The sequence below is a fragment of the Odocoileus virginianus genome, chromosome 12 (genome assembly GCF_023699985.2).
Source record: "Odocoileus virginianus isolate 20LAN1187 ecotype Illinois chromosome 12, Ovbor_1.2, whole genome shotgun sequence".
NCBI classification, from domain to species: domain Eukaryota; kingdom Metazoa; phylum Chordata; class Mammalia; order Artiodactyla; family Cervidae; genus Odocoileus; species Odocoileus virginianus.
In genome coordinates, this window is record NC_069685.1 from 41,476,076 (window position 1) to 41,487,357 (window position 11,282).

The 11,282-nt window shown below is 58.9% G+C and overlaps 1 protein-coding gene across 27 annotated transcripts in view; it reads right to left on the reverse strand.

The window, feature by feature from the left end:
* The window catches only part of FBRSL1 (fibrosin like 1), an 83,379-nt gene extending 75,997 nt beyond the window's left edge, over nucleotides 1-7,382 (reverse strand). For 26 of the 27 annotated variants that reach the window (XM_070475001.1, XM_070474989.1, XM_070475013.1 and 23 more), the window contains exon 1: nucleotides 6,689-7,375. In XM_070475001.1, coding sequence (XP_070331102.1) covers nucleotides 6,689-6,967 — 279 coding nt within the window. In that variant the 5' untranslated portion in view covers nucleotides 6,968-7,375. Of the gene's footprint in view, nucleotides 1-6,688 lie in introns of all 27 variants that reach the window. The other variant, XM_070475012.1, reaches the window with a different exon arrangement.
* Nucleotides 7,383-11,282: the final 3,900 nt, after the last annotated feature.

Sequence of the window (11,282 nt, forward strand, 5' to 3'; positions counted from 1 at the left end):
GCACGTAAGTGGGGGCCCCCTGACAGGGTCACACAGGTGCCGTGCACAGATGCCTGTTCTGCTCCCCACAGCACAAGCTGCCAGGTCAACATATGCAGTTCCGTGCAGAGTCCAGAGGGCGGTGACCGCCCTAAACATCTGTTCCAAGGAAGAAGCAGAGCCAGGGCCACTGGAGATGCTTTCCCAGGTCAAGGTCCCTCCCACATACACACACGCACAGCAGCACCCCCACACCCCAGCCCCACGTGCACACCAGGATCAAAACCAGCTTTCCTCCCACACACATAAGAAGTCCTGGTGAGCTGAACAAAACGGGAAACTCAGTGAGATTTCTTTCCAGAACTACTGTGGCAAATCAGGGTCCTAGAAGATTCTCCACACCGAACTGGAACCAAATACCACATTTGTCCTAATTCCCCAAAGCACTTGATTCCACAAAGGTCTCAGATTCCAGCTCCCGGGAAGAGAAAGCATCTCAGGTGACCTCGGTGACCGGTCACCGCACGCGCCCCTCCTGGCCTCACAGACCTTCCACGGCCTCTCAACCTGCAAGCCCCACCCGCCCCAGCTCCTCCCCAGCACCTGCCTTGCCTTCATGGCAGATGCTGTCATCACAGCCCGTTACCTCCTTCCAGTCTCCTGCAAGTCTAGTTACCTGTTCGCCTCCTCTGCCTAGAGCCAAGCCCAAAGCTGGCGCGGGGCACAAGACACAGCCAGTGCTCAATGAGTCAGGAGGGCATGACGGGTCAGAGCCCTCCTTGCTGGCCAGCAGTCGCTTCCAGAGGCCTGGGAGACCCACTCGAGCCTTGCGAGGCCTGCCTTGGGGCCACCACTGCCTGGGTCCCGGTGACTGAGAGCGAGAGACCATCCCAAGCAACAGTCCAGGCAAGAGGGGTTGCCGAAGGCTGGGTGAGGGAGGCCATGGTTCAGTGATGCGACCCACAGTGTTGAAAACCTCTGAACGGGCAGTGGCCTGGCTCCCCAGAGGCCTCATGAAGACTGCACCTGGGGATGTGTCCTCGGGGCAGCAGGTTCCCCGGTCACCAAAGGTGCACAGGGGCTCCTGGCAGAGAGGTGCGGGCAGGGAGCACGGCCCAGCAAGTGTGACCACAGCAGGCACTTGGGCCTGGCCCCCGTCCAGCTGGACTTCTGCCCCAGATGAGAGGCCAGGTGAATGCTTCAGTCTCCCCACGTGCGGAGGGCCCCCAACTCCCAGGGCTCCTCACCGAGCGTGTGAACCACAAGGCTCAGGGTGTCTCAGTGTGTGCCGCTGCTCTCACTCAGCTGCCCCCAGCTCGGTGACCCCCACGCCCACGGTGGGCGTGGCTTCCAGACTCCAGCACCATTCCTCCAGAAGGCAGCGAACTGCCCACCTGAACAGAATTCGCTGTGTACACGTACCTGGGCTGCGGACCCCCCACCCTCCCAACAGCGCAAACGTGCACACACGGCCCAGAAACCAGAACAAGGGCAGAGAGAAAGCTGCTGCAGCTGCCACGGAGAAGCCCCACACAACCCAGGCTACTGCCCCTCCCAGGCAAACCTGACTAGCGGGAAGGGAAGGCTCCAGGCCGTGGAACCCTTTCTCTGCCACGCTCTCCCCCAGCACAGCCTCCAGGTGCTCAGGAGAGGGTGGAAGTGGTGACAGGTGCCCACCACCCTCTCTGTCATCAGGTCCACATGGGCTTCACTGGGGCTGGGCACAGTGTAGGTGAGACAGACAGGGACGCCCCAGAGGCACTGAGGCCACAAGTGCCATGCACACAAGCCCCAGGCACGGGGGAACAAGGGAGTGAGCTGGCATAAGGGAGCCCAGGAAACGGCAAGGCCCGACGGGGGGCTCAAGACCCTCACCTGTGCTCGGGGGCAGGTGAAGGTAACATGCTGACCAGCAGAGACAAGGCCACCATCCATCAGGGCTTTGGCTGCCATCATTGCTGTGTGTCACCAGTGTTCCCCTGTGACCTTACTTCCCGAGATGGACATGGGGTGATACTGGGGGACGCAGCTGAGCCCTCGAAGCCCGGTGCAGCCTTAGGCTCTGCAGTCTGGCGCCGATCCCCACAGTGCTCAGGGGGGTCGGCCCTTCCGCAGAGGTCAGGCAGCCGGCCCCGACCACAGCATTGTTCCTGCAGCCCACGAAAAGGCTGACCCTTCAGATGTTGGGCAGAACCACCCTCTGCTTAAGCTCAGCTTCTTCCCAAAGAGTGTCTGAAAAATGCAGCCAAGTTCAGGGGAACTGTGATTTCTGTGGCCTGGGATGGTGGCGGGCAGATCCTGGGCAAGGATTTGGCCTCCCTGGGTCTCAGCTGCTTCTCTACAAAGTGGGTGTGTGAGGACAGGGAAGTCCTCAAGACAGGCGCTCAGCTGCTGCTATTGTCAAAACTGCTCCCACAAAGCTTGTCTCCTCCACGACAGGAGATGGTGATGGTGCAGAGACGCCAGGCCTGACTGAGGCTGGGCCCAGAGCCCCTCCCACCCCACGATTAGCAAAACCAGTGCTGCCCTGGGCTGGTGGACACCCAGGTGGGCCGAGGGGCCATGTGGTGGCTTTGCTTTCACTGGCTGCCAGGGTTCCCCTTGGAGGCTGTGCACATCACAACGAGCTGTGGGCCCTTGCGGAGCAGGGGCAAGGGGAGCAGCCTAACACATCCTAGGCAGGTTCCAAGCTCGGCACCACACCTCCAGCCTATGATTGCAGGCAAAGCCCCCCGCTCTCCCCAACAGGCCTCAAATTCCCCATCTAAAGAGCAAAAGGCAGCCTGATGGAGGTGCTCTGGCCTGGAGACTTGGATGTTTTCCATGCTGAAGGCTTCTCTGGCTGCTGGCTCTCCTCACAGCGCCCAATCATCTGTGTATTGTCAGCCCTGACTACCCCCGTCTGAGGGCCAGGCTGGGCACATGGCCCCCCAGGTTAACCAACAGCATGGGGTTCTGTCCATGGGCTGTGGGGGCTACATCCCAGCTCCCCACACGCCTGGCCTTGAGCACCGAGCCAGCACAGACCACGAGCTCTCTGCCCCAAGGGGGGACTGAACCTGACTCGCAGAGGGATCACCACCACTGACCCTCCCCAATGTGGCCCAGGAAAGCGGGTGTCTTGGCAACCTTCACTGACTCCCCCACCCCCATGGGTTCATGTCCAGTCCTGAACCCACCCCTCACTGGGCATAAGGCCCACATCCCAAGCTGGGAGGGGTTCCATTATTTTTGGGTGAAACACACAGCGAGCCCCTGGACAGCCCCAAAGGCTGGGAGCAGTGGGGCTGGGCCAGGATCAGCTGCCCACACACCACTGTCCACCTGCCGATGTGTCAGAGGAAGGAGCAGGGTTTCTCAAGCACAACGCTATATGGAGCAGGTCATGAACGGCTTCAGGGTGTATGTTTTGTGGATTATAAAAGCTACACGTGTTGATCAAAACGTAAGAAACAAAGAATTAGAGAAAGGAAGTTGCCTGTGACCACAGCTATAACTTTGGGTGTTTTCCTTTCCATCTCTATTCCTGGGTACACACGTCCCAGACATATGTACAGATGTGGCAGATAACCTTTTCCTTCTGCAAAAAGGAGAGTCACAAGACTACAAGTGTGGTTATAGCTGCATAACATACTCTGGAAAGGCCAGGAGCTGGGGACAGGAGTTACTGAAGAAGACTGAGTCTGGTGCTAACTTTTTTCAAAATATACCTTTTCAAAAATATATATATATATACCTTTTCATAAAATTTACTTGAACCAGGTAAAAGTGTTTTGCTGTTTGAAAAGCAAACGAACAAAGAATCATATGGATGCCAAACCAGAAGAGTGGTTCTAGTGCCAAAAGCTCTCTCCAGACCCGGAGAACACGGAGGAACATGGAAGGCAAGGGCCGGCTGCTCTGAGGGAAAGCCCTGGGAAAAAGATGTCCTGTGCTGCCCCAACCACAGGGCCCCTATCCCATGGCAACCTGCTCACTGTCCCCACCTGGATAAATGGAAAACCGGAAAGCCGATAGGGGACGAGGGCTTAGGTGTGCGACCCCGTGCCCAGACCATGACTTCTGCATACCCTCAGCTCAGACACTGGATTCCAGTGGAGATAACTCTACCCCCAAGACTGTGTCCATGTCCTGAGCCAGACAGACTTGGGGCCCCTCCTCAGTCGACAACACCCCTGCCACATTACGGAGCGCCTGCTGGGTCCACAGCACTTAACAGAGGTGGCCAGTGATCTTCTCAGCTGCCCCAGAGGCAGGCACTGTGTCAGCCTTCCTCTGGAGCAGACACAGGGACAGGGGGTTGAGGGTGAGGGGGCCTAGGACTTGCCGGGGACACAGGGTGGAGGGGGCCTTCGCAGGACATAGAGGGATAGGGAGCCTGGAGGAACTGGGGGTGGGTGCCTGCATCCTCAGGACAAAGATAAGGAGGCCCCGAGGGATGCTGGCACTCTGCACAGGCCCCCACACCTGACATTAGGTTATGCTCCAAGAGTGGCAGCTTGCGTCCACATAGAGGCCAAGACAGACTCGAGAGGGCTTGGCAGAACTCCGAGACGGGGCACGCCGAGGTCCTGACACGGCAGACGACAGGCCTCAGTGTCCCCATGTGTGCAGTGGGGACAGCAGGTTCAGAACAGCACCTGGTAGAGGGAGTACTCGTTCGCTGCATGCTGTGACTATCACCCTCATTATGAATTATCTGAACTCTGGGGGAAAACCACTACACTTTAGCAAGAAATGAGGCCAAACAAGCGGGCTGATCTAGAAGTTCTGACTTGTCCAGAAGCCCCGTACTTTCCAAAACAGGCAGACCCCTCCCTGGCTCAGAAGGGCAGAGAAAGGTGTGTGGAGCGGCCTGGCGTGATGCGGCTGCGTGAATGCCAAGCAGAAGGCAAGCTCAGTCTCACCATGACCTGGCTGGGGCTGGTCTGAGCCGGCAGAAGTCCCCTCACACTGTGTGTCCCCTGAGGCAGGAGGGGTACCGCCAGGGGTGTACCCTGGGGTGCAGGGAGTGCAGGCAGTGTGTGGGGTACTGAGTAGGCACAGCCTCCCTGAGCCTGTTTCTCCTCTCACTGGTTCACTCCAAGAACATGGGGGCACGAGGACCCTCAGCGGAAACACACAGGCTTGGTGCCTGCTCTCCTTCAGCTACAAGTTCTGGAGCGTCAAAACAGCAGACAGCTTCAGAAAGAGTGGAAACTGGCGGCAAAGACAGTGTGTGAAATAACAAGGGGAGATGCACAGCTTGGGAGGAAGGGGTGCTGCTTCAGGCCATGCCCAGAGACAGCCTCTCTGAGTGCCATTTGCACTGAGACAGGAAGGCGCCGAAGAGCCCAGAGAGAGGGAACAGCAAGTTCAGAGGCCCTGAGGCAGAACCTGCAAGGGGCTGACACACTGGTGTGAGAGGATGTCAGGTGGCAGAGGCCAGCTGATGGGGTGCAGGGCCCTGGAGGCAACAGTAAGCGTTTTTGTCTTTACCCCACCTGACAGGGCGGTTCTGCATCTGGAAGGTGGGTGGTGTGTCCACTCTCAGAGGCCGCAGGGCAGGACCTGGTTTGAAAACTTAGCCCTGGGGCCTCCCTTCCCCAGGACAGAGCCTAGGCCTGCACCAACCACCACACCCCGACAAAGGGTGTTAGCTGAGGACCCCTAGGCCCAGGAGCCATCCCAGGCTTCCCAGATGAGCACAACAGGGGACCTGGGGCGGTGTTAGCACAGGCTCTGACAAAAGTGCATCCATGCGTCCAGACAAAAAGTGGCAAACCTGTTCCCGGGCCACCTGTCCCTGGCTGCCAGCACCTGACCCTGAGGCTCTCTACAGAGGCGGGGCAACCCTGGAAAGGGGTTGCAGTGTGGGAACTTCCTCTCCCCCAAAGCTTAGCTTCTGAGACTGGGGAGCCCTAGGCCATTGGCCCCCAACTCCTCAGAAAAGAGGAACTGTTAACTAAGCATTTCCTGGGACCCCAAACCCCACAGACGCTGGTCCCCCGAAATAAGTACTGTCTAGGGCCCCTGGAGGGTAAAGGGGCTGGCTAGCTGACTGGGGCTCACAGGACTCCCAGGCCAGGCAGCATTCCTACCCAGGCCAGTTCTAGGAGACAAGAGCTCCCGACCAGTGCACTTGCCAGCTCTGACAGCATTCATTTCCTTTTCCACTCACTTGGTTTCAGGCGAGAAGGGACGTTATTTGCTCAACAAATATTGTCCACAATAACTCAACCAGACAAGCAATATTTTCTGCCATCCTAATAACCACGCAGCACACAGCGGTGGCAGAGAGAAGGGGCTAAAATATGACCCTCCCTCTCCGCGTGTGAACAGAAACCTCGAGGAGAGGGAGGAGGAGAACAGGAAGAACCCTCAAGTATCCATTTTATCACGGCCTCCATGCAAGTTCAGCAGTGCTCACCTCCCTAGCACATCCTGAACCGAATCAAGTGATATTTTGGCAACATAAACACAATTGAAAAAAGACTGAGTAGCCAGGCAGTCCCCAGTTTGGACAGTATAATTTAGAGATTTTTCTCCCCAGCTCCTTAAAACACCAACAGGCCCGCACCCCCCGCAGGGTGCTGGGTCCTCCCGGAGCAACCCTCTAGGCGCTTGGGGCCCACGCAGCCCTGGGAGACCTAAGGGGGTGGGTGTGCCCATGCCCCAGGGGTTTCTCTCTCGCGACTCCGCGGCAACATGCTCGCGGGGGCCCACCTACCTCCAAGGCCTCCAGCGTGCTGAAGCTGGCGATGGCGAAGCCGTCGATGACCTCTTCCTCCTGCGAGCTGGACTCGCGGCGGCGGCGGCGCGGGGGGCGCGCGGCGGCGGCGCGGGGCGGGGGCGCGCGGGGCAGGCCCGTGTTCTCCTTGCCGGGCCCGGGCTCAGGCTCATCCCCCGACGACGCACTCTGGTCGCGGGCGTCGCGGGCCGCCTCCCGGCGCCGGCCACGGTCCCGCTGCGCGCGCGAGCGCCGGCTCTGGCGGACCTTGGCCTCCATGGCGCGCGGTGACCTTGCGGCCGCGCCGTCGGGCTCCCGCTCCGCTGCCGCTGCGCTACTCGGCCCCGCCGGGCTTGTTGCGGTCCGCGCGGACTCGGGCCCTGGGCGGCGGCGGGCGGCGGGTCGGGCCGGACATGCCGCGCGGGTAGCCTCAGCCCCGGGCCCTGCGCGGCCTGGGCGCCCCGGCGCGGGAGGCCGCGCGCATCGGAGGGGCGGCCGGCGCTCAGCGGCCCTCGGCCGCGGCCCCGAGGGCACGCCCCATGCGCGACTGGCGGCGGGCGAAAGCTGGGCTGAGGCCCGACAGGCGGGCAGGCGGGCGGGGCGCTGACCGGGGCTGAGGCGCCGGGGCTCGTGAGGCGGCGGTGGCAGCGGCGCCCCGAGCGGATAACAACTGACGTACTTCCGTCAGGCAGCCGGCGCCAGAGGAAGTGGGAGCTTCAGCGGAGCCGACGCGAGCCCCGCCCCGCCCCGGGCCCACCCCCTCCTGGCCCCGCCCAGGCCGCGCTCTGCCTCTTCAGCCTGGCCCCACCGTTCCGCCTCCGGCCCCGCCCCACCTAAGCCGCGCCCCGCCCCGCCCTTACCCCGCCCCTTCGGGGAGGGAGCTGGGAGGCCGCGCCCCTCCCCGCCCCTCCGCGCGCACCTGGGCGGGCGTCCTTGCACGTGGGAGGTGTAGGGAGGTGAGGTGCTGCCCTGGTTTTCTGTTTGCTTGTTTTGGGAGGGGCGGGGTGTGCGTCACTGCGCCTCCCCAGCCGCGGCCTCATTCTGATAGAATCTATCAATGGGAGCTCATAAGCGGGAAAGTGGGGGGGCCTCTCCAGCCAAGCGGGACATCTGCGCGGAGGGGCACGCCCACCGTCACCGCCCTTCCCCGCCCCCGCAGCTGGGGGAGGGTGAACAGAGCTGGGGAGTCCAGGTTCCCACCCGCGATGGGAGGCCCAAGGGTGGGTAGTCCTCGACGCCCTTTCAGATCCAGGGCCGGGTGAGGGATTTACTCGGTTCGCAGAGGGGGACAGACCACCTCAGCCGAGAGTCGGGGCATGTGAAAAATGAGGGTTTTTCATTCCCTCACTATCCTGCACCCCAGTCTAGGACTTCTTCACGTGTCTCCTGCCTCTCGTTTAAGGGGTCTTCCTGCAGGCTGGTCTTGTCCTTCCATGGTTCCCCGTGCTCTCCACCGCCCGCTGCCCAGGCACCTGACCTCTGGGCTCTGTTATGGGGAGGGAGAAGTTCTACACGAAGTGCGTTCCCCTCTACCTTTTCCTGGGTCAAGTTCCCCACCTCACCCCCCTGGGTGGGAGGCCCCCGGGGATGCCTCGTTTGCATAGAGACAGCAATTTGGGCTGCGGGGGCTGCTCCCCTTCCAGGGCAGCATGGTGGCAGGAACGGATGAGAGGGGGCAGCTGGAGAGTTGAAAGATATAAGGAGGAACTTCCTCTTTCACCCATGGGAGACTGCGGTTAAGGACCCACTGTGGGTGGGGAGGGACCTCTGTCTTCCTCAAATCTTAATATCATTAATTCATTTGACACCTATTTACAGTGCCCAACACAATGTTTGTGTTGCAGTAATGGATGGGACAGATGGCCCTTTTAGAAGTAAGCGAGAACCTGAACACAGAGCCAAGTAACATAATGTTGAAGGGTAACTTGAAGATGACTGAAGAGGGAGTTGTCAAAGGAAGTGGGCATGGGGTGGTCCCGGAAGCCTCTCAGAGGAGTCGTAATTTGAGCTGAGACCTGCCAGATGAGAAGCCAGCTAGCCTGGGGCCACAGTGTGTGCAGGGCAGGGAGATGTGTGGTCTGGGTTGTCACAGGCTGTTGACAGGGTTGTCCCTGGGGACAGCGGGAGCGGGGAAGGCAGTACTCCAAACATCCTGATACAGGGGGGTGGGGAGCCCAAGCCTCCAAAGCTGCCAGCCTCCAGTTCACCCAGGCCCATCCTGTCCAGCTCTCTCTGCTCTGGGCCCTCCTTCCACTGACTCCTAGCCTCCTTGGGGGTGGGAGCAGAGTCCCCTTCTCTGTTTCCCATTCCAGATTTTGTTATCACTCTAACTTTCCCAGCAGCATCCCCTTTGATATTTAAGAGCCTTGTTTAAAAAGGCAAAAAACTTCTCTGCAGTCCTACCCTAATTCTCCTCTGAGGACAGAAGACCTGAAAATTTGTTTTTACAGGGGCAGGAGGCAGGGGTGGTCCCAGGGGTAATACTTAAGTATTTTGTTTGGGAAACAGGCCCTTGGGCCTGTCTGCCCATCCCCAGTGGGACTTCCGGGCCCCCACACTTGCTCTGGAGGCCTGGAGTCCTCAGAGACCTGTGGCCTGGGCTGCTGAGCTGATCTTGGGGACTGCAGGGGGCTTCCTTTCTTGTCACCCCTTCCCTACCCTCTAGGACAATGCTTGGGAAGGCCCAGGTCTGGTGTTGAGGTTTTCAAGTATAAGAATGACTGTCTGTCATCTCCCCTTGAAGACACTTGGATGTGTTCAGGGTGAAGCACGGGAATCACGTAGACCCCCTGTGGGCTCTCCTCTCTGAGTTTCTTAGCTCTTCCGGGGAGAAGCCCTGCGAGTATTTTCCCTCCTTCAATTCATTTCCAGGTGACTGGCCAGTGCCTTAGGGACCAGCCAACATCTCCTCAGGATCCTGGGCACAGGAAACCTCCCTTCAGGGGAGAGGCAGGGTGGGGTGGAAGGAGGCCGAAGCCTGCTTGCCTGCCTTGTGCTCATTCCCCGCCCCCCACTTATGCACATCATGGGGGCTCAAATGGTAAAAAACCTGTGGAAGACCTGGGTTCAGTCCCTGAGCTGGGAAGATCCCCTGGAGCAAGGCATGGTGACCCAGTCCAGTATTCTTGCCAGGAGAATTCCATGGACAGAGGAGCCTGGCGGGCTAGAGTCCATGGGGTACCTCTCCCGGGGCTCCAAACCTGCTTCTCAGGGTTTGCAGGAGCCTGCAGAGCTAAGCGCTGACGCCTCCACTCCCTGCTGGTATAAGGGGTGGCAGGGCTGCTGTTCTGCTCACTTTCCGTGTGTACTTGCACACACATTTGGCTTCTTCTTCCTGAAGGTGGTTGGGGGGGGCTTTGGAGTGCAGACATGGCTAAGGGGTAGCTTCAAGACCACACTAGTGGTATTTTCTAGATCTATGCCATCCAGCCCAGAAATCACCAGCTTGAGATGTGGCTCATGCAACTAGAAAACTCAACTATGCATTTTATTTATTAACTTCAATCTGAAATGAAATAACCCCTGTGACTGGTGGCTACTATGCTGGCCAGAGCAGTTAAAGAACCTAGGCTCTAACCTCAGCTCCTCTCTTTGGACTGTGAGCAGATGGTCTAATTTCTCTGCCTCAGTTGTCCCTTCTATAAACCCAGAGTGGGGTGGGGTGGGGTGGTGATGACATGCTTCCTGTGGTTGGTGGTCTGAACATTCACCTAGAATCACACAGGGGCCGGAGACTTGTTAACATATCAGAGACTCTTTCCGTCCTGGTCCTACTTGGGGTTTGAGATTTGCATTTCCAACAAGCTGGGGCTGTGAGTCTGGAGACCACAGGTTATGAGCCCCTCTTGTTTGCCTGTAGATACCAGTGTCCCAGAGAACGGGCACCTTCTCCCCTTGCTCCACCTCTCCAGAGAGGTACTCACCTTTCTGGACCTGGGTCCTGATGAGCTAGGTTTCTTCTCTCCTCTCTGCCTTCTCACTAGCTCCCTTGGGGCCCTTGGGGCTCAGCTGCAGTCAGCCCAGGTCTTTCCTTCCACCTCATCCCATCCCTGAGGACTCATCCTTCCTCCAGTACAATAGGGAAAATGGGTCCTTCCCACAGGTTAGACACTGCCAACAAGAAGCCTTGCCCCATCACCAGCCTGCTGGCCCAGTGCTGTGTGATTTTAACCCAAGGCTTCACCAGATCCCACCCCCAGAGCCAAGTCCTCATCTGGTCACCACAGGTAGCAGAGCGCCCTCCCCAGCAGAATTCTGAGAGGCATTGATGAAAATTATCTGCTTCCAGGGTGGCCTGGAGCTCAACCCCATCAGTCTTTGCCATTTGGCTTTGCTTTAGAGTCACTGCTTTTCTGTCGGGCTCTGAGCAATGTTAATTGACATGGAATTGTATTCAAAATTCAATTTGCCCTCACAGATCCATTCAGGCCCTATAAATCATCAGAGTCAGCTGCTCCTTCGGGGTTCAAACACACTTTCTGCTTGTCAGGTGACGGCCAGAAAATGAGTTCTGGCTCACAGGCCAGCCCCTAGTGCCACGTCTGTGAACAGCTGTTTGCTCCACCATGGTGAGAAATGTTGGTCTCAGCCTTTA